The sequence below is a fragment of the Pan paniscus genome, chromosome 7 (assembly GCF_029289425.2).
Source record: "Pan paniscus chromosome 7, NHGRI_mPanPan1-v2.0_pri, whole genome shotgun sequence".
Lineage (NCBI taxonomy): Eukaryota > Metazoa > Chordata > Mammalia > Primates > Hominidae > Pan > Pan paniscus.
In genome coordinates this window covers 115566823-115590430 of record NC_073256.2, presented here as the reverse complement: position 1 = coordinate 115590430, position 23608 = coordinate 115566823, and the positions used below count along the sequence as shown (strand labels likewise).

Sequence of the window (23608 nt, the reverse complement as noted above, 5' to 3'; positions counted from 1 at the left end):
AGACGGCACAATGGGGAAAGATCTCAGTGCACAGGGATGCCCAGGCCTGGGTCCAGCTTTTTGAGAGAGTCAGAACCTTTGTATCCTTGCGTCATCTTTTAATTTTACTTTATTTTTCTCACTGGAAGTCTTTCTCAATGAATAATACGTCCAAAATCTATTCTGACTAAAATGCTAGTTTTACTAGCAGTGTGGTTAATTCTAGATGTGGATTTGTGTTTCCATTAATTCACAAAGCTTAATTAATTATTTTCAATTTCACCTAGAGGCTAGGTTCAATACTCGTCCAAATAAACCAGGGCAGCAGAAAGGTCAAGAGCTCTAGGGCCACACCGCCAGGGTTCAAATCTCAGTTCTGCCATTGGCAAGCTCTGTGACCCTAGGCAAATTATTAAAACCAATTTATGCCTCAGATCCCTAGCCTGTAAAGTGGGAATGAACGTAGTTCCCATATGAGAGGTCATTGTGCGGAAGAACTGAGTAAACTCAAACATCTAAGGACAGTGTTGGTATTGGTTAGATAGTATTTGACATAATGACAACACTGGCTATTGTCACTAGGATTTGTAATTATTATTGTGTAGATAAATAAAATACCTTATTCTTTATAATGGAGCATACTTCCATGCCTCCAAAGATGGCTGATGGTTAAATTCTCTAAAATGGAGAAACCAATTCAAGAAAGGCTTTTTATTGTTCTCATCTATGCAGTGGCTAAATTTACAGAGAGCAATAAAGTAGCATCCTCACAGCTCATTTTTCATCTAATTAAGTAGCAATTACCCTTCAACTCCTTCGCATATTCCCTACCAAAGCACGGTGGAAAATAGAAGAATTTCCAAATAACCTACCAACACGAAATACATTTTAAAAACCAGTACAGGAGTTTGTCAGAGGAAATGCTTAGCAAGCTAGATGTATATACAGTTTTCCATCTTCTTGCTCTGGCTTCAAAGCACTTGTGTTCTCTTGTTCATTAACTACAGAGAGGCCGAATGGCAGATTCCTTTCAGATCAACTGTGATTTGAGGATATGTTTTCTGGGAAACTATTAATATACCAGAAATCCAGTACAAAGAAATAGGTTAGATATTCTGTGGAGTTTGTAATAAAATTTCAAACTGCTGCTAATCCTTCTTGTCTCAGGTAAACCCTTGCTCAAGAGGCCTTCCCTGGCTTTCAGACTAAGGTAATTAAGCAGACTTACTCTCTGCTCTCTTCACACCCTACGCAGGCCCTCCTCTCATCTGTGTGGTGCCGTTTTGTGAATTAGAAAAAGGGAGCCCTTTCTCAAAATACTTTATTTCTGTCTGTCTGCAAATGATTGTAATACATTAATTTTGTTAGAACAGGACACTCTGGGACCATCTGTCAGAGAATTGTGCTGAGAAATACACAAATCAACAAGGTGTGAGATGCAGGTGGTGCCACCTCAGATGTGGAGACTCTCTGCATTGCAAAACTTACACAGCCCGCCCAACCACACACAGCGACCCTGCCCTACACTTCCCCTTTGGCACCTCTCAGCATGCTCACAATGACCTGTTTCATGTCCTTCCTCACCATTTAACTGAGACCCAGGGGACTGGTGACTGACTGTGTGTCTCGTTGCTTGACATTTGCCCTTCCTGGGAGAGCACAGCACGGGGAAATCACAAAATGCAGCCTGCAGAATTGGTTCAAATTTGAATTTTGACAAAACAAGGATAGGATATTCCGTTCTAGGGTGTTGGAAGAGATAAATACTTGCTTAAAAGATTTCAATTCCTAATGAAGCACGGTGGTTAAACAGTTCATTGCAAGAGACTCATGAATATTCATGCTTGTGAACACTCATAGGTCTATAAGCCTGTCCTTTGGGGATTGAGTTCAGTTATTTGTGCATCTCCAAAGCGTGGGCTTACATTTAATGTTTTCCTTTTTCTGTTTATCCCCATGACTGTGATCTATGCTATGCCTAAACATTTAGAGATGATTAAAAACAATGAAGTTATCAACAATCCAAAGAATTGAAGCCACATGGAATTAAATAGCTTCATGGCAGACTTCTCTCAGTATAAAATTAACTTGTCTATGGGGCGGCAAGGAAGTGGGATATGGAGGGAGATCATTGCAGGGGCAAGGAGGGAGGGAGGGAGAAATAGAATGTGATGGAAGCACCGGTGACATTTTTCAGTTCTATGCCTCTGAGTATATTGATTAAAAGTAACCAGAAAAGAGTGCAAGAACATATCAGCTTTTTCCAAGTTAAATTCGGGCAATACTTTAGACAAAGTAATAAAGGTAAGAAACTAATATTGAATGAGCATCCACTATGCCAGGTATGAGACACATAAACTCATTACCTCAATCATTGCCCAGCTGAATGGAAATGAGTAATAAATAGATTGACTTTGGGATAAATTATATTAAATTAAGCACTTGAAATTTTGTATGGAAAGATAATAGCAGCAAGATCTCCATGGCCCTAGAGTAAGTTCCTAAGAGAAGTAGTCGCACTGTTACTGAGCTAATTTGTATTAAGGTTGGAGAGCTAACTGCACTGAGAAAATGAGGAGAGCATGAGTCTGATAAGTCTTTTCCATCTCTAATTTTCCCCAATATGCTGGTTTTTGCTCAAATCAAAATTCATGATGTGGAATACATGTTGTTTTGTGTATTTCTGTGGTGCTGTTATGAAGCCCTAAACTGAAATGTATCTGTAATCCATTAGACGACGGTCATAGCAGAGCCAGGAAGCCCTGGTGAGGCCTTTTGGAATTCCAAAGAAATCATGTCAAGGAGAAACTTTGGTCTCCAAGATTTTTATTAGAAACAAATGAAAGGAAACATAAACAAACCAATGAGCAAGTGACCCATAGCGTTACACAAACCTAGATGCTGCGAATTCTCTTTGTCCCTTAGAGCAGTGTGCTTACTGCCAGCCTGGATGAGGTCACCGGAACTCTAAAACCTCACAGGATGCCTGTGATAGTGTCACTTCACACGGACATTGATTTTAATGTTCAAGATATGCAGAAAATATCACTTTTCTTAGTGGCTTGCTGAGTTATCTGCTTTTGCGTGTTTGTCCAAAAACCAGCCTACATAAAATGTGTGAAATAAAACTCTGAAGTTTTAATCTATGTCTGCTCATATACTCTCAGCAGAAAGCATTCCTGAAGCCTAAACACTTTATTTGAAACATCTTTTCCACTCATCCTTATTTTTTCAGCATGCCACAAGAGTATTTCTAGAGAGGCTGCTAATGATGAAGTAACACACAATTAAATTTGTAATACAGAATTAATCTAGTCAGTGGTAGTATTTTTACTTTTTTGGAGTCTTTTCAACTTTAACATTAACGCATGCCAAGAAAAATGTAGAAAAGAAAGGATTATTGTTCTTAATCCAGGTAAGTTCCCTCGTTTGAAATTACGCAAATTGTCTCTGAACGACAGTTCCTTCATTATCTTCAGTAAATGACAATAGCAATTATTTTAATCAACATGAATTACTTGACACTTTTCTTCCTGCCAACATGAATGGTAGAACTTTTCCCGCTGTAAGATGACATTTTTCAAACTGACATATCCTCAGATATTCAAATCTTAATTCCATGGAATACATGGAATACAATTGTAATTGACATACCTCTTTTCCTAAAGTTCTACAACTAACGGGGAATGATAATTATGTAGTAGTACCTCAATATGGTTAGAGTTGACTCTGCCTGTGAGCACGCTCGATGTGTCCACGTGTTTGAAGCTTGATTGTGACTGACATGAAAGTGTTTTTGTGGTTTGCTTTTTAGCAGTACAATAAAGTTGCCATTATAAGTGGTCAGAAACCACAAGCCAGATATTTACATGTGAGGTTCTGTTTGTAGCATTATTATGTAAATATGTTCTTTTCATGTCATGGGTTATTTTCTTTTTATAAGAGAGAGTTTTCCTTAGTGTTTTATCTTCTACTTTCCTATATTATAAATATACATCCTGGTTTCTCTTTATATCACAGAGATGATGTAATAAATTGAATGTCCAGGAAATGAAAATGGATGAAATTTTTATTTGTAGGCTAGATCAGAGTTCACAAACTTGCCTGTAGACCAGAGTTGGCCCATGTTTTGACTGGCTCAAACAATGCTTTTAAAGAATACTAATTAATTTCCTATGGGTAAAAATTGGACAATAACACACACACAAAACTGAATTTTTGGCTAAAGAATCAGATTTGGTAGTGCTGGATTTGCAGTTGGCTAAGGCTGATTCAGGAGTGCCACCTTTCACTGATCTTGAATAGTTCACCACGGCCCCACAGCCCATCACCACCATGGCCAGCACCCCCCATCACCACAGCCCACCCTCTCATCATTACAGCCTACCCCCATCACCATGCCCACCTCCCTCATCACCACAGCCCACCCCCTCATCATTACAGACTACCCCTCATCACCACGCCCACCCCCTCATCATTACAGACTACCTCTCATCACCACGCCCACCCTCTTCATCACCAGAGCCCATCCCCCTTATTACTGTGGCCCACACCCCCCTCATTTTTTTTTTGTCTTCAGAAGATTACCTTAAAGGCCCTTATAGGCATTTGAGTTTGTAACCTGTCAACCAAACGTTCTTTTTCTCCCCAGCTGAATCAGATAAGAATATCATATCCATAATCACATTTGAGTAAAGTATAATTAATTGATTGTCTTAGCTTTGGGTTAGATTTGTCTTTAAGAAGTGACAATAAAGGGTAAAAAAACAGAGAGAAATAAACAAAGTGAACAAAATCATTTAAAAATAGCCATGCCCTAAACATTGAAACAGTTATTGAACAGTCTTCTGTACCATTAAGCTTTTAATAAAAAATTATTATTTTAGGGGAAGAGAGTTTAAATAAAAAGCACACATATGTCTTAATGTTACAAATTTAAAAAGGGAATGCCCATTTACCTCTTATTCTACAGACACAGGGTTCTAAACTGACATGTAAAAATCTGCCCTTGAGCTAAATTGCTAACAGAGAAGTTTGGTATTTAACTTCTCATTTATTAATCCACATTAGTAGCTATTACAGAAGAACCTCAAACCAAGTATTTACAACTTTTCTGAATACTCATGCATCAGGTTAATTTATGGTTGGCTTTTTCTCTCTCGTGGCCTGCTATGGGTCTTAGAGCATCAAGTAACTTTTCCATAATAACAGCTGGTCTTGGACCGAGTCTCATAAACTGAAGGATTTCAGAGAGTAGGTGAATGAAGGACAAACCGAGGGTTGATTCCTAAGTAAATCAAGAAGCACGAGGAAGTGCAACACCAAGACACATACCTCACTCTGGGACTGGCACCCTCCCCCACATCTAGACATGGTTTGGAAGGCACCGGAAACTTGCTTGGCCTTTATTTTATCTATTTTCATCTGGAAACCTGAATCCAAATGCCCAAGTGTAGATTTCCTTATATGAACCTTGAACAGAATGAATCTCCATTTTGATTGCCAACCTAAGTGACACTTAATAGCCAAAAGAACAGATGACTCACCAATAGGAGGCAGTCCACAGTCAGCAGTCAGCAATTGCTGCTGAAAAGCTTCCTTAAAGCATTAGAGCTTCAAGGGCAACTGGATACATTAAATACATTAGACTGCTCCATGGAGGTACCATTTTGCACCAAAGGAAACACTAGAAGAAGGTTGCATGTCCTTTCCCCTTACGGATAGTATTCCTGCTGTCTTCCTCCGCCCTGCCCCCCATGACTCCTACAGAACCACCCTTTGGGTTTTGGCATGTTATCTTTTCAAACTCTTTTATTTTTTAACGTAATTTTTAAAATTGTTTTAATTGACAAATAATTTTATATGTTTATGGGGTACAGTGTGGTGTTTTGATAGATGTATATGCTGTAGAAACATTACATCAGGCTAATTAACATATTTATCATCTCATCTACTTCTCATTTTGTATGGTTAAGAATATTTAGGCAAAAGACCGGGCGCGGTGGCTCACTCCTGTAATCGTAGCACTTTGCGAGGCCAAGGCGGGAGGATCACGAGGTTAGGAGCTCAAAACTAGCCTGGCCAACATAGTGAAACCCCATCTCTACTAAAAATACAAAAATTAGCCGGGCATAGTGGTGGGCTCCTATAGCCCCAGCTACTCAGGAGGCTGAGGCAGGAGAATCGCTTGAACTTGGGAAGCGGAAGTTGCAGTGAGCTGAGATCGCCAATGCACTCCAGCCTGGGTGACAGAGCCAGGCTCAGTTAAAAAAAAAAAAAAAAATCTGTCAGGTGCAGTGGCTTTCGCCTGTAATCTCAGCACTTTGGAAGGCCAAAGTAGGAGAATCAATTGAGCCCAGACGTTTGAGACCAGCCTGGGCAACATAGTGAGACTCTGTCTCTACAAAAAAAATTATAAACTAGCCAGGCGTGTTAGTACACGGTATTGCCTATAGTCCCAGCTCCTTGGGAGGCTGAGGTGGGAGAATCACGTGAGCTCAGGAGGTCGAGGCTGCAGCGAGCCATGGTTGCGCCACTGCACTCCAGCCTGGGCAACAGAAGGAGACCCTGTCTCAAAAAAAAGAACTTTTAAAATCTACTCTTTTAGGAATTTTGAAATATGTATCACTATTAACTGGGTCACCATGCTGTGCAATAGATCGCTAAAACTTATTCCTCGTGTCTAAAGGAAATTTGATAAATTGGTATATTATCAATGGTACATTACCTTTTGCCTTTTATGCCATGGTATACCAATGGTGTATTACCTTTCACCTTTTTTTTTTTTTTTTTTTTTTTTTGAGACGGAGTCTCGCTCTGTCGCCCACGCTGGAGTGCAGTGGCGCGATCTCGGCTCACTGCAAGCTCCGCCTCCCGGGTTCACGCCATTCTCCTGCCTCAGCCTCCCGAGTAGCTGGGACTACAGGCGCCCGCTACCACGCCCGGCTAATTTTTTGTATTTTTAGTAGAGACGGGGTTTCACCGTGTTAGCCAGGGTGGTCTCGATCTCCTGACCTCGTGATCCGCCCGCCTCGGCCTCCCAACGTGCTGGGATTACAGGCGTGAGCCACCGCGCCCGGCCCACCTTTTATTTTTTTAATGCATTATGGCCATTGTGGTCTAGTGCCTGACTCTGGAGTCACTGTGTGACATTGTGTAATAAACTTAAACTCTCCAAGCCTCAGCTTTTTTATCTGTAAAATGAGTATAACAATGCCAACTATCTCACTGAGACGCTGGGAGGATAGAAAGAGTTAATTATTCCGTGTCAAACCCTTAATAAGTAGAATATTCAGCCACCGTTATTGTGTATATATTTTCCTGTCATAATCATTGTATAAATATAATTTTCTACCTCTTTTAACATAATAGCATAAAATTATCAATATCACTATGTAATTTTCCATAATAATTTCTATTAGCTGCATAATATTCTACTGATTATTGCTGAATGTTTAGATTATTCCAGTTTTCCACTGTGAAAAATAATTTTGCAATTGACACCTTTAGGCTTGAGACTCTCCATTTTTTGGAATACTTCCTTAGGACAGATTCACAGATGCAGAATTACTAGATCAAAGAATTTGAATAGTTTGATGCTGTTGATAGATATTGTAAAATCACTCATCAGAAAGTTTCTATCAATTTACAGTGACTCTAGCAATGTGAGGGAGTACTGACTTTACTTCTTCCTTGTCAATAGCCTTAAAATTGTGTGTGGAAAAGAGCACCTGGCTCTAAATTATCTTTATTACTGATGATTTGGACTTTCCCCTATATGTTTGTCTACTCTCATTTGCGAATTACTTGTGTTCCTGCCCATTCATTTATTCACTGGGGTTGTGTTTCTTTGCATACTGGTGGGTATACCTGTTCACACATATCATCACTAAGTAAAGAAAAGATGCTGTGTCAAATCTTGGTGTTTTCAGTTATACCTGCACACATAGACCATGGTCATCTTGGAAAACAGAGGACCTGTCTCTTTTCCCTCAAATACTCAAAGCCACCTGGGAAAACACAAAGAGCACAGCTTGGTCCATGCACTCTTATTTCTAATAACTGACTGTTTATAAAATGTTCAAGCAAGGAGAATAATTAGAAAGGATGAAGCACAAATGCTTCCTTTCACCGGTTGAGGAAATAAAACCAAGGCTAGCACATTAACATGTGCTGTATTCCATAGCTGGTTCTGGACAGAGCAACACTCAAACCCAGGTGTTCTACATCCCAGCCCAGCACCCGGCCACCTAGGCAGTATTGTGGAACTTCAGTTCTTCAACAAGACCTTCTTCTTTTCACCTGGAGTGATACTCTGAGTAACAAAACAGTAGGGAAGTCTTTTTGGCTAATTCCTGTCCGTATTCCACTTCCCAGCATTCTCATGAATCAGCCTCAGCCTTTCCAATAGAGCATTTCCTTAAGGATAATGAAGTAAGAATGAGTTGAAGACAGCTCAGCTCAGATTAGACCCCCTTTTGCAAATTTTATATATCGGCCCCAAGATAAGATGATTCTTGGGCAACTGCAATAGCACCATCCGCCATCAATTGTTGATAAGCTTGTAGGGAAAGGGTGTCACATTTTATAAACATCTCCCACCTGCCAAGAATAACAGTTCACTGACTATGGGCAGTGAATTTTGGCTGGGAAAATAGCCTGTCTGAATCAGGGACATTTTATTAACCTGCTAGGACTATTGTGTGCTTAGGAGAGCCCGCATCTTCCTCCTGGTTTTTCTTACATCAGTTTTCCCCCCGAAAAAGTACTTTTTAATAAAGCACCAAGATCAGTGAGCACTCTCTGTAGACCCGTGTCTTCTGAAGGCCAGAGGGAAAAGCATTCATGAGTCTCTGCCCAAACATGTCTCAAACCAAAAATGCACACACAATTGATTGCTTAAGTAAATATCCAGTCATAACTATGGTTTAACCATAACTAGTACAAATCTGTTTAATTTACAGCTATGTTCTGTTTTAATGCTTTTTAAATGATTAATCTTGAAATGCTCTATTTTTGAATATTAAATTTTACTATAGGAATAAAAGTATAATAGATTTTCCCCTTTTCTAGGTGTTCATTAGGCAATGGTTATTGTGATAGCAACTACTAGAAAGTGTTGGGCTTGATAGACCTCTGATTACAAACATATATGCGAGTACTTCAGTTGATGTTTTTCTCATTTGAAAAATTTACTACTCTACTTAAAAGTCATGTTATTAGCTGTTGCTCAATACTGCCTTTTTGCTCAACACAGCTCTCATTTTAGCATATTTTGCAAGATAAATGAGTTGAAAGTAAATGTATCTTAATAGAATGTTCTTTTTTTCTTGCCTTTTTTACTAGATAAATAAAACTAAAAAATCTTGTTCTATTACCTAAAAATTTTGTAGAAAATCTCAAGTTCTCTTAAAACAGAAAAAAAATGTTATTGGCTGAATGTGGAAGTGCATTAGACTTCTATTATCTTTCAGAAAGGAAGAGTAGCATATTTATGTTTCATAAAATTCTGACAATTGTTTTATAGCAATTGATATAATTTGATACAAGTAGTGTATTTCCAGTTTTTTGTTACCAATCATGTCCTTTTAGCTTTTAGCAATGAAATTATTTCCCATATAACATTTTCCCCTCCTCCTTCTGAAAGTAAATGTATTTATGAAACTGTGGCTTGGCAACAAGAAAAGTAAAATGATGTGTTTTCTTACTTCAAGGGAGCCAATGGGGTATAGTGTACTAGAAAGAGCTCTGGACTGAGAGCAAGGAAATATGAGTGCCAGTTCCAGCTCTGCTGTAATGTAAATGTGTTTTAAATGGATGGATCAGTGAATAGACAAACAAATTCTTTGGACTTCAGTTTCCCAATTAGCAAGTTTAGAACCTGGAGTAGATTATGTCTATGTCTCCTACTACCTTAAAATCTCATTCCATGTAAGCAATGTTTCCCTTCTTACTATAATCCTTTGTAGTGAAATGGTCATTTCAAGGATTGTTATAATGGAACACATTTGGTATGTGTTAATGTAGCGACACTTCACCTATTTTTTATTGCTAATCGATCTCCTACTTAGAAACATCCCTTACTTAATTACACAGGAAGTCTGTGATTGGAGGGTGGGGTAGGGGTTTGGGTTTTTAATACCTTTTCTCATGCTCTACCATGTGAAATTAGTTTCCCTGGATTATTTTGGTCCAAATCTGAAATAGAAAATTTGCATACATTTTTATACCTATCCCAAATTCATTTCTTACTTTAATGAGCCATGTAGTCATGCATTAGTTTATCTACAGAAAACCTTGCTTTAATGTTTTAAAACCAAAACACTCAAACTCATGCTTGATGAGCATTTCCCATGCCTGGTTTACTCTGTGTGAAACTTCCATTCCTGTAAGTAACCTGCCCAGGAAAAGTTTTGAAGGACAAAGATCAACCAGAATGAGAAAAAGCTAAGTTGAGAAAAAAAAAAAAAAAGGAAACAAATAGCATCTCATCTTATCCTGCATGAGGGTTTCTGGTGTGGACTTATTTTGTTTTCAATAAATTGCCGGAACATCAGATATAGTCACATTCAAATTTAACCACAGCATCTGTTTAATGGATTATTATACCAACATTAAAATTATGTCTATGAAGAATTCTTGATGACATGGCAAATTGTAATGTGTTAACTGAGGAAACTGAGAAAGGAAATTTGATATTAAAGTTTGATCTCAACTGAAGAGAAGTAAAAACACCAATATATTAACTGCAATTTTCTTTACAGGATGATATTATTTTATGATAACTTTTCTTTCTTGTACTTTTACTTTTAAAAAACAACCAGCAAATAGTTTTTGTTAAAAATTTACAGCATATATTATGTTGTGTATCTTTTTGTATTATTGCAATTTTGGATTTTCCCATGCCTATACTCATAAATGACCCCATAACAGGGACAACTCAGAGAGGTTCAGTTTAACCCTGGTACCTGAGGCGACAGTAGCAGACGATGGCTCGACTGTGAGGGAGAGAGTCCAGTAGTGTCACTAATGGGAAAGAGAACAACTGCAAGGCTGAGATCCCATACTCTTTCATTTCATTCAATGAGCATTTATTGAACACCTTTTATGTGCTAGATACAGCTACTCACTGGAGATCTTAGAAGAATAAAAAGACATATCTCAGATTAAAAGGAACTGATGGTCTTTTGGGGGAAGACAGGCAAATAAATCTTAGGTGTAGTGAAAAAGCTATACACAGGGGTAATCAGAGCATAAGGGTGGCGGGATCAGCTCGGCCCAGGGGAATCCAGAGGTGACACTTGAGTCTAGAGCTGGTCACAAGGACAGGGCAGAGCTGGACATGTAAAAGCCATTAAGCATGAAACTGCATGGTGGATTCTGGGAATTATAATTACTTCAGTAAAGGTGGGCTACAGATGATCAAATAAAGACAAATGTGGTGACCAAAGCATCAGAAGCAAAATCATAGCTCTTTGAGTGTTCTGCTTGGTAGTGTGGCCTTTGTCCTGTAGACCAGCCACTTAGGGGTTTGAAAGCAGTGGATTTACATTAGATTTGCATTTTAGAGCGATTACTCTGGTGGTGGTATGGGGAAAGGGGAAAAGGGGGAAATGGGAGGTCAGAGGGAAGCTAAAGGTCTAAGCCAGAGAAGCTGCCCTGAGCTTGGGATAGGGCTGGTGATCACAGGAATGAAGAGTTGGGAACAGACCTAACAAAGAGTGAAATAAGGCTGGTTGTGGTGGATTATGCCTGTAATCCCAATACTTTGGGAGGTCGAGGCAGGAGGATCACTTGAGCCCAGGAGTTTGACACCAGCCTGGGCAACATAGTGAGACCCCATTTCTAAAAATAAAAAACTTTTTTAATTAGCTGGGAGTGGTGGCATGAGCCTGTGGTCCCAGCTACTCGAGAGGATCACTTGAGCCTAGGAGTCCAATGTTGCAGTGAGTTATGATCTTGCCACTGCACTCCAGCCTGGGCAACAGCGCAAATCCCTGTCTCAAAAAAAAGAAAAAAATAGAGTGGACGATAGATTTAGACCCAGTGACCTGTTGGATGTGGATCGTCAAATAGAAGAGAAATAGGAGCAGTCCTGGGATTCTGGTGTTAATAAGTAGATACAGGAATTATCGGAACAGGAATTATAGGAGGAGATGCTGGGAAATCATGAGTTTCAGTTTAGCACATATTTAAAGTTCTTCCTGTCCTTTTTTTTTTTTTTTTTTTTTTTTTTTTTGCGACAGGATCTCCTTCTGTCACTGAGGCTGCAGTGCAGTGGTGCCATCATGGCTCACTGCAGCCTCAACCTCCCAGGCTCAAGAAATCCACCCACCTCAGCCTCCCCAGTAGCTGGGACTACAGGCCCACGCCACCATGCCCCACTAATTTTTTGTATTTTAAGTAGAGATGGGGTGTTTCACTATGTTGCCCAGGCTTATCTTGAACTCCTGGACTCAAACTCCTCCCAAAGTGCTGAGGCTTACAGGCATGAGCCACTGCACCCTGCCCCATCCTTCTTTCTTTCCTTCCTATCTCTTCCTTTCTAACCCTTCCTGCTCTTTCTGCCCCTTCCTGCTCTTTCTGCCTTTCTTCTTTCTTTCATTTGTTCTGTCTTTTAGCAAACTTTTATTAAGCCTTCACTATATACAAGACACTGTCTCAGCCACATCCATTGTAAACCACACCAATTTCCACATATCCTCAGCCACAGGGGGAAGAAAGGCCTTTTTATAGCCACAACTGCTGAATGTCTCTGATCAGGACATAGCTCATCAGGCATAAGGCACAAATTGCTTAACTTCTTTCAAATGGCATTGCGTAATAGACACTTTTATATTGGAACTACCACTAATGGCCATTTTCTTTATAGGTAGTGCCATTATTTCTGTTACATTTCTGAAAGACAATTTGAGAGCCTCAGACTTACTCGGTAAGTAATTATTTAATTCATGTAATTGTAGCATTGCTTGATCAGGAAATAAATAATACAATCCATAAAAATATGTGCGATAAAAACTGGAAACAAATTACTGAAATGGGTGTAAGTCTCATTTAGAGTCAGGCATTATTCTGTCTTGGAGCTGCCATCTCTTCTCGCATAAAATACTTCCATTTCTATTGTGACTACTGCTAAATGTGATCAATTTTTGCTATAGCAAATTATTAATTAATAATTATAATGAATTATTATAAAATAATTTATGATTATAAGATTAATCAGTTGAAGGGATTATATTATTATAATGCACTGAATTATAATTTCATAACATTTTATTATTATAATAACCCATTAAAATACAAATACTTTAGGCACTTTAAATAAAACAATGCCTCCCTTCTTCCAGGGAGATCATTTTTTTTAAAAATTTGAGCTCTAAATGTGACACTAGTGTTGGTATGTTGAGCATTTGTATATTTTATAATGGGTTATTATAATAATATTAATGTTATAAAATTTTATGAACACCATAAAATTCAATGAAAACATCTGTGTTACCTAATAGACTATTATACTCCAAAGGATATATTTGTTATATTGTTACACGAAAGTATTGCATAAAAATGAAAACCACAAAAAATTTGATGCACCAACTAACTAAAATTTATATTTGGCTTTTCCCAAAAGTAGCACAGACCATTGTTCTTAAATATTTTATTTGGAAATACAGTTATTAATGGAAAATGACAGTAGCCTTCCTGGCTGTAAGAAACATTTCTGATGTATGGCAAAGCCATCACTTATGTATTGAATTTTCCAGCTATTGTTGGACATATCATTGGTGAGAAGAATTATAGAGATTCATATTTTCTTCCATGACAAAATCCTGTTTGAATTGCTGCTGACATATGATAATGAATACAAATACTTTAGGCACTTTAAATAAAACAATGCCTACCCTCTTCCAGGGAGATCATTTTTTTTTAAATTTTGAGCTCTAAATGTGACACCAGTGTTGGTATGTTGAGCATTTGTTTTCCCTGATCATGTTTCCCTTGAGCATAATGTCTTGAAAATGTTTTCTCTTTTTCTTTTCCTCCTTGGTTTGATTCTGCTAGCAGAGTTTTTAGTCAACATTGTCAAATTTTTCATGGTTAAATGTTTTTCTAAATGCATTCATATGTGGATTCTATCTCTTCCAACATATTATTTTTCTATACCCTTTTTTATATATTGTGGTTTGTAGAATCATTTGGGGAAGTTGTATGGACTCAGAAATAAGAATGGCCAATGCCTGATGCAGTGGCTGATGCCTATAATCCCAGCACTTTGGGAGGCCGAGGCAGACGGATTGCCTGAGTCCAGGAGTTCGAGGTCAGCTTGGGCAACATGGCAAAACCCCGTCTCTACTGGAAAAAAAAAAAATAGACAGGTGTGGTGGCATGCACTTGTAGTCCCAGCTACTTGGGAGGCTGAGGCAGGAGGATCACCTGAGCCTGGGAGGACGAGGCTGCAGTGAACCAAGATTGCACCACTGCACTCCAGCCTGGGCAACCGGAGTGAGACTCTATCTCAAAAAGGAAAAAAAAATGACCAATACCTGAGTTTTATAAACTAAAAATTAGGTCCTAGATATATTATTTTTCTCATTTATCAAGTGGCTTAAGGGAACTTTAAATCCTTTTATCTAATATCTGTCATCTTTTATAGTTAATGATTGAATAATGATCAAATTAATCTAAGGTATTTAATGAGAGAATGCAGATATAAAGGGGGATTTGCTGACTAATCTTGAATATTAGTGATAAACGATAATTAAGACAGAATCCCCGTCCACAAATAATTTATAGTCCAAGATAATATAGATTCATAAATAGGTTTTTTTTTTTAAGTAGAAAAGAATGTGTGCCATAATGTCATGAGTCTTTAGTTTAGAAGTGTTTCTGAATCAGCATTGCTGACATTTGGGGCCAGATCATTCTTCATTGTAGGGGCTGCCCTGTGCACTGTAGGATCATTAAGATCCCTCCTGACCTTTACCCACCAGATCCCTCTAACATCCTCCCACTCAGTTATGACAACCAAAAATGTCTCCAAACATTCCAAAATGTCTCCTAGGGGACAAAATTACTCAGGTTTAGCCCTGTTCTTCTCTAGCTGAGAAGATCAGAGAGAATTTTTTACAGCAGAGATAACACTTGAATTGGTTCTGACAGCTGGGCAGGACAGGCATAGGCTACACCAATAATTTGGAGGAGGACATACAGAGGGAATAACATGAGAAATGTTAACAAAGATACGAAAAGGTAAAGTAAGATTCTATTTCATACTGCACCTTAACTCCTGCCTGTAAGGCTTAGGAAAAAATAAATGCAAGTTGTAACTATGGAAAGGAAGAAATAAAAATATCAATATGTACAGCTTATTTTCTTATATACTTAGAGAACGCATGATCAATCAAACATTACCAGAAGCAATAAACCAGCTCTCAACATTAAAGGATCTAAATTAAACTGACTCTCATAACTTCAGATCTGGATTCAACTCTGGCTATCAACTGTACAGGCAACCTAGTATTACTTAACTTCTCTAAGCCTCACTTTTCTGGCAAATATGTAAGACAGTTTTGAAGATCACATTAAATAATTCATATATAAGTACTTTGAAAAATGCAAAGCTTTGTCAATATAATTGTCATAATTTCTATTACCACCTTCATTGCTGAGAGATTCCTAAGAGGTAATACTAAAAATGTAATATAAGGAAGGGGAAAACACACACACACACACACACACACACACACACACAGACACACACACATCAAGAAAACAAACTAACAAAATAAAACCTTTAATTAATTATTTGGGATTCTTTGCTAATTCCTCACCTTTTTTTTTTCTTTTGAGATGGAGTCTCGCTCTGTTGCCCAGGCTGGAGTGTAGTAGCGTGATCTCAGCTTACTGCAACCTCCACCTCCTAGGTTCAAGCAATTCTCCTGCCTCAGCCTCCCAAGTAGCTGGGATTACAGGCATGCACCACCACGCCCAGCTAAATTTTGTATTTGTAGTAGAGACAGGGTTTCACCATGTTGTCTAGGCTTGTCTCTAACTCCTGAGCTCATGATCCACGCACCTCTGCCTCCCAAAGTGCTGGGATTACAGGCATGAGCTATCACGCCTGGCCTAATTCCTCATCTTTTAAAAGCAGCTAAAATTTATTAAACATTTACTCTTGCCAAATACTATGTTAAGTGTTTTGCATGGATTATCTCATTTGAATATAGGAACAATCCATTTACAGAAGCAAAATCTGATACTTAGCAAGGTTAAGTAACCTGCCCAAGGTCATATAACTAGTACATGATAGACCAGTATCCTAACACTGGCAATCTGGTATAGCTATAGTATAAAGTTAGGGTGAGTCTTTAGTATCAGAAAGCTATTATGTAACCTTATATAACCTTTCTCTTTTTTCTTTTTTAAGACCACACTAGAGGAATCTTATGTAATCTTTGCAAAGTTATATAAATAAGCTTTTTAAGCCTCAATTTTCTAATCTTTAAAATAAAGATAATACTACAAACCTCACAGGATTAAATGAGTTCATATATGTAAAACTCTAACAACAGGGCCTATCACATAATGTGTTCAATAATACTAGCTATAATTGTCATTATTACTACTACCACCATCACCCACCACTGTACTCTACTAATTAATCAGAGGAAACCTAGATTAGGACATTTTTGCAAACTTTAGTAATCCAGGTAACCTTTCCCACAACTCTGATTGGGTGCTCTGTTTTGTTTTTTCCTACCTAACTTAATGCTTTTGGAGTAGGGCTATGTAACTCATAAGTCACATTTATTTCATACCATAGTTAAACATGACCCATTTTTGCCTTTAATCTAGTGTCATAGGAATGAAAAAAGGATTTAGTCACCTATTCTATACCCTTGCCTCCAACAAGCGATATCCTAAGATTATCATTATCTGAGATGTCGTAACCCACTTCATATTTACGGAAGTCCAAGGAAGGACTTTTCCCCAACCCCTCTCAGAAATGTGTCAAGTCACATGTATTTTCTTTGAGCCTTTGTTGCCGTTGCCTTGAGAAAATGTAGCTTTTTCTGTTAAAAGCAAAAAAAAAAATTTTTTTTAAAGCATCTTTTTCTTTATAGGGACTAAAACCAAACAGGTAAAAGAGTAGTTAGTGGTGTTTTTTAAAGATTAACATATGAACATGCTAAAAATTAAATTATCAAAATGTGTAAAGGAAAATCATTTATTTTTCTCTGTTTCAAGCAAATGAAAGTTTGTTTTTCATGATGGAACAAATGAAGATTTGGGGACCATGTGGAAACAAGCTGAACTAATTTATTGCCAAATGTTACTCTGTGACTATGAAGCTTTTCATCACTAGTCTCAAAAAATGACCTCACAAAGCTATTTCTGAAAGCAATCGCCAAGTATTATTAAGGCAATGACAGGTTTGGACTGTGCCCTGATTCTTAGTGGATTAATTATTTTAATGATTATTTTTCCTTTTAAAAAAAGCACCAGATTTCTCTCCCCTTCAATCGGCTGAAAACTATAGGATTTTCTTCTCTCTTCTCCCTTAGACGTCAAAAGCACCAAATCATCTGTGAGATCCTAGTTGATTTAAGACCAGATAGAGTCATCATGGAAATAAAAATGACAGTCAGCCTAAATAGAATATCAGGAGATTAACAGTGAGAGGAGGGCCATTTCCTTCCTTCCATTTCCCACACCAGAAGTCAGCTTGATTTGGAGCCAATGTCTAGAATACTAAACTAGCTAAATGACCCATCGTCTCTGGTTGAGAAGACAGATCGACCGTTTTGGTTGCAGAGCTGCCTCAAGAATGGGAGCCTTTCTGATGGAAGGTCTGGGACTACTTGAATTCACCACATCACTGAGATTTTCAATTGAGGGCTCCTTCAAGGTTTAGCTACCATAAGCCTGAGGAATCCAGAGAGATTGTACTTATGGGAGGGTATTTCCAAATGGTTTGATGTTAAGGAGTCCAATTTATTCTTTGACTCCTGTTATCCCACAAAAGCAATAACTGGACTCCCACTGACCAGGAGACATACTGCAGGGACCAAAGGGATTAGACTGCAATCTTTCCCTTGCAGTCAGGTTAGCTGAATAAGAAAAACTCTTAAGGCTCCTAAAAGTCAGGTCAGACCAGATTCCAGAAGTCAGCAAATGGGCACTTAATATTAAGTAGCATCCAGCTGGAAAGTGGACAAAATTCAAGATTTCAGGTTTTAGTTCAGGGAGAGAGGAGCTTGGGAACCAGGATATCTGTTGTGGAAGAACTGTGCAAGTACATCTTAGATTCCAAGACTCCGCCAGCTAGAGGTGCCAGTGAACAGAAGCTTCAGAAGGAGCCTGATTCTGGGGTGTTTTCCTCCAACCACATTTTTGGTGCACAGGTATCTATAGAAGACTTTTGCAACAGAACACTAGTAGCCTCCTGAAACAAAGGCATGCTCACAGCTGGATCAAGTTAAATGTCAAGTATTTCCCAAAATATAAAATATTCCCCCAAAACACTACTTCAGTGCAATATAAATGGTCAAATATGTTTAGAAAATATGACAACCATATCCTCCTCTGGGAGATTTACAGTGAATGCTAATACATTCAGATCTGAGAGGTTTTCCAGTAAAAGAATGATTTAAGTTTGTTTAATTCACCTCTTCTCAAATACATTTGCCTTGGGACCTTTTTTGGTGGAGCATCTACCTTATGAAACTGGTTCCAGGGAACACCAGTTTGAGAGTGCTCTTCTAAAGGAAACTTAAGGCCAGAAAAATAACCTGAGACCAGTCAAGGACCCCAGGGTCCTCTGCCAGGAACAATCAATTCCTTTAATCCCCAATGAGGATGCTGCATATGGCCTCAGGTTGTGCTCTGTACAGCTCCTAGGGGTGCCACTCATATAGACTTCAATGTAAGTGACAGCCCTGAGCTGTCCATTCAGTGGCCTTAATTCTTAATGCAAATAAGAGGCTGTGGAGTATAATAGTTAAGAAAATAGACTACCTAGGTTCCAATCCCAGCTCTCCTCTTCTTAGCTGGAAAATCCCAGGCAAAATAGTTATTTCTTCTGTGACTCAATTTCCTCACTTGTCAAATGTAGATGGTAACAATTTAAGAGTATACATTATATAGTATTCATATTATATGTCATATACTATACAACTTATGTGTAGTATAAGTTGTAACAGTGTAATAACACAAAGGTAAATCATTTTCACAGATTTGTTGTGAGGATTAAATTAGTTATGTATAAAGCATTTAGAACTGTGCTTACAAGTATTAGTTATTACTATTATAGTTATCATTATCATCATATTTTAGCATGATGCTGATTATACCATAACTCTCATGTCAGCCATACATGTCTATGAACTCAATAATTTTAAGAACATCACCTAAAAAAAATTATTACTGGCTGGGCATAGTGGCTCACACGTGTAATTCCAGCACTTTAGGAGGCCAAGGTGGGAGGATCACTTGAGACCAGGAGTTCGAGACCAGCCTGGACAACATGGCCAGACCCTCTCTCTGCAAAAATAAAAATTAAAAAATTAGCCAGTCATGGTGGCACATGCCTGTAGTTCCAGCTACTCAAGAGGCCAAGATGAAATGATCACTTGAGCCCAGGAATTCGAGGCTGCAGTGAGCTATGATTGCATCACTGTACTCCAGCATGGGTAACAGAGTGAGACTGTGTCTCTATTTAAAACAAAAAAGATTACATTCCCTTGGCATATGCTCTCCCAGTATAACTAGTGTATCTATTATAAAAGGCAGGGATTTTCTTGTTTACCTGTTTTGCACAAATATCAAGTTTATAGGGAGAGGTTTTATTTAATATTTGTGTATGTTATCAAGCTAAATCTAAGATTCCCACCAGACGATTATAGACTTCTAAGTGACTTGAGTTGTATTTGATAAGAAAAATGTATTTGCTGCAGGTTTGGGCATGAGGGCAGAGGATGGCATCCCATGCCTGCATTGTGGGTAGCATCTAGCATCTAGACATTGGCTCTTACCTGCAGCTTACCCACAGCTGTCTGGCTGCTGTTTTATGTCCCCTCCAATATCCAGATCTTGGGACTCTATGCACTAGTTTCCTGAGGCTAGCTGTGGGTAGAAAACATAGGACTGCTATTTTTTCCTTCTTCTTTGTTATGTCTGTTAGTTATGCCATGTCCTTCTTTCTGTTTTCTTTGAAAACCAACAGCAAGAAGTCTTTGCTAGGCATTGAGAAAACACCAGCCAATTCCTTTCTGCTCGTTCCTTCCATTCTCAAATTGGGTTATCTCCTTAGAGACAGCCCCAGTGATGGTCCCTGATCATCCTAAGGCTATAATATTAGAGACATCATTTTGGACTAATTTTTAAGCTTAACTCAGGTGGCCATTGGCTCATGGCATGCCTGCATCCTGTGATGCATCCTGAGATGGATGCATCCTGAGATGGATCTATCCGGGGTCCGCTGTCATGTCAGGCCTCTCAGTGGGCTTTGAAGCGTATTCAGTTCCTTAGACTGGCTTCTTGCAGAGCCAAGTTCCTGGGATTTTGCAAGTCTGATGACTTAATTTGTACCTAGAGATGCGGAAACTGAGTCTGGAGTAAATAAGTTGCCTAAGTTCTTCCAGGTAGCAAGTAGCAGTGAAATGTGAATTTTGTGGGGGCAGTTTCAGCTTGGATTAGGCTTCTGGGATCCAAGTCTTGACCTAAAATGCAACATTTCTGCGGGTGAGGAACATGTTGGTGATACCCTGCTTCCTTTTGGATCTTACATGACCAGACAAAGGAAGTGGAGCAAGATGGCTGAATAGAAGCCTCTACCAATCGTCCTCCCTGCAGGAACAGCAAATTTTACAAGTATCTACACACGAAAAAAGCACCTTCATAAGAACCAAAACTCAGGTGAGCAATCACAGTACCTGGTGTTAACTTCATATTGCTGAAAGAGGCACTGAAAAGGGTAGGAAGGATGGTCTTGAATCACCAACACCACCTCTCCCACATCCTCCAGCAGTGGCCAAGTGGCACAGAGAATCTGCACACTCGGGGAAGAAGAACACAGTGATTACTTTGCACTGGAACTCAATGCTGCCAACACTGGGTAGAGCTCAGCTGATGGCCGCAGAGGGAGCATTTAGACCAGCTCTATCCAGAGAGGAATCAACCACCCCAGAGGTGCGAACTTGAGTTTTGGCAAGCCTTGCCACCGTGGGCTAAAAGGCTCTGGGGTCCTAAATAAACTTGAAAGGCTCTCTAGGCCACAAGAACTGCAACTCCTAGGCAAGTCCTGGTGCTGTGCTAGGATTAGAACCAGTGGACTTGAGGGGCATGCGATCCAGTGAGACACCAGCTGGGCAGCCAAGGGAGTGCAGGCGCCACTCCTCCCGCAGCCCCTGGCAGCTCAGCTCACAGCTCTGGAAGAGCCTCCTTTCTTCCACTTGAGGAGAGGAGAGAGAATAAAGAGGACTTTGTCTTGCAACTTGGATACCAGTTCAGCCACAATAGGATAGGGCATCAGGCAGAGTCCTGAGGCCCCCATTCCGGGCCGTAGCTCCTGGATGACATTTCTCGACACACCCTGGGCCAGAAAGGAAGCCACTGCCTTGAAGGGAAGGACCTAGTCCTGGCAGGATTCATCACCTGCTGACTAAAGAGTATTTGGGCCCTGAATAATCAGCAGTGATAGCCACAGTACTCACCGTGAGCCTTGGGTGAGACTCAGAGATGTATTAGCTTCAGGTGTGGCCCAGCATATTCACAGCTGTGGGGGCTATGGGGAAGGACTCCTTTTGCTTAAGAAAAGGAGATGAATGAATAAAAATGATTTTGTCTTGCAGCTTAGGTACCAGCTTGGCCACAGTGGGGTAGAGCACCAAGAGGGCTCTTGGGGTCCCTGATTCCAGGTCTTGACTCTTAGATGGCATTTCTAGACTTACCCTTGAACCACAGGAGAGCCCACTTCCCTGAAGGGTAGTGGCAGGTCTGGCAGCATTCTCCATCAGCTGACTGAAGAGCCTTTGGGCCTTATGTCACCATTGGCAGTACCCTGGCAGTACCTGAGGGTGGTGGACAGAGGAAAGACTCCTCTGCCTGGGGAAAGGGGAGGGACAAGTAGAAAAGACTTTGTCTTGTGGTTTTGGTGTCAGCCTAGCTGCAGTAGAATAGAACACCAGGTAAATTTCTAAGGTTTCTGACTCCAGGCCTGGCTCCTGGACAGCATCTCTGGGCCCACCCGGGGCCTAGGGGAACTTGTCACCCTGAAGGGAAGGACACAAACCTGGCTGGGCTTTGCCACCTGCTGATTGTAGAGCCCTAGGGCCTTGAGCGAACATAGGCAGTAGCCAGGCAGTGGATACAGCAGGCCTTGAGCAAGACCCAATGCTGTGCTGGCTTCAGGTCTGACCTAGCGCAGTCCCAGTGGGAGTGGCCACAGGGGTGCTTGTGTCATTCCACCCCTCGCCCCCAACTCCAGGCAATTCAGGACAGAGAGAGAGAGAGAGAAAGAGAGGGAGAGAGAGAGAGAGAAAGAGAGGGAGAGAGAGAGAGACTGTTTGTTTGGGAGAAAGTAAGAGAAGAGAACAAGAGTCTCTGCCTGTTAATCCAGGTAATTCATCCAGACCTTATCCAAGACCACCAACATGGTACCTCTACAAATCTGCAAGAACTACAGCATTACTGGGCTTGGAATGCCCCCTCATGTAGATATGGCCACAGTGACCAAAAACTTAGATCACAACACCCAAGTTCCCTAAAATACCCAGAAAGCCTTCCAAAGAAGGATGGGTACAAACAAGCCCTGACTGCAAAGACTACAATAAATATCTAACTCCTCAATGCCCAGACACTAACAAACATTCACAAGCATCAAGACCATCCAGGAAAACATGACCTCACCAAACAAACTAAATAAGTCACCAGGGGCCAATCCTGGAGAGGCAAGGTTATGTAACCTTTCAGACAGAGAATTCAAATAGCTGTTTCGAGGAAACTCAAATAAATTCAAGATAACCCAGAGAAGGAATTCAGAATACTATCAAATAAATTTAACAAAGAAATTGAAATAATTCAAAAGAATCAAGCAGAAATTCTGGAGTTGAAAAATGCAACTGACATACCAAAGAATGCATCAGAGTCTCTTAACAGCAGAAATGATCAAGCAGAAGAAAGAATTAGCGAGCTTGAAAACAGGCTATTTGAAAATACAGTCAGAGGAGACAAAAAAAGAATAAAAAGGAATGGAAAACGCTTACAAGATCTAGGAAATAGCCTCAAAAGAACAAATCTAAGAGTTATTGGCCTTAAAGAGGAGGTAGAGGGAGAGATAGGATTAGAAAGTTTATACAAAGGGATAATAACAGAGAACTTCTCAAACCTAGAGAAAGACATCAATATTCATGTACAAGAAGGTACAAGAAGGTTCATGTACAGAACACCGAGCAGATTTAACCCAAAGAAGACTACCCCGAGGCATTTAATCATCACATTCCCAAAGGTCAAGGATAAAGAAAGAATCCTAAAAGCAGCAAGAGAAAAGAAACAAATAACATACAAAAGAGCTCCGATACAGCTGGCAGCAGACTTTTCAGAGGATCTTACATGTCCAGATTACTCCTTTCGG

At 39.6% G+C, this 23608-nt stretch overlaps 1 protein-coding gene across 4 annotated transcripts in view; it reads left to right on the top strand.

Annotated features, from left to right (window-relative positions):
- The window catches only part of NIPAL2 (NIPA like domain containing 2), a 112238-nt gene that overhangs the window by 52954 nt on the left and 35676 nt on the right, over positions 1 to 23608 (top strand). For 3 of the 4 annotated variants that reach the window (XM_034966409.3, XM_034966408.3, XM_034966406.3), the window contains exon 4: positions 12851 to 12910. The exons of the other annotated variant lie outside the window; for it this stretch is intronic. In XM_034966409.3, the coding sequence (XP_034822300.2) occupies positions 12851 to 12910 (60 nt within the window). The remainder of the gene's footprint in view (positions 1 to 12850; positions 12911 to 23608) is intronic. 4 annotated transcript variants of the gene reach the window in all.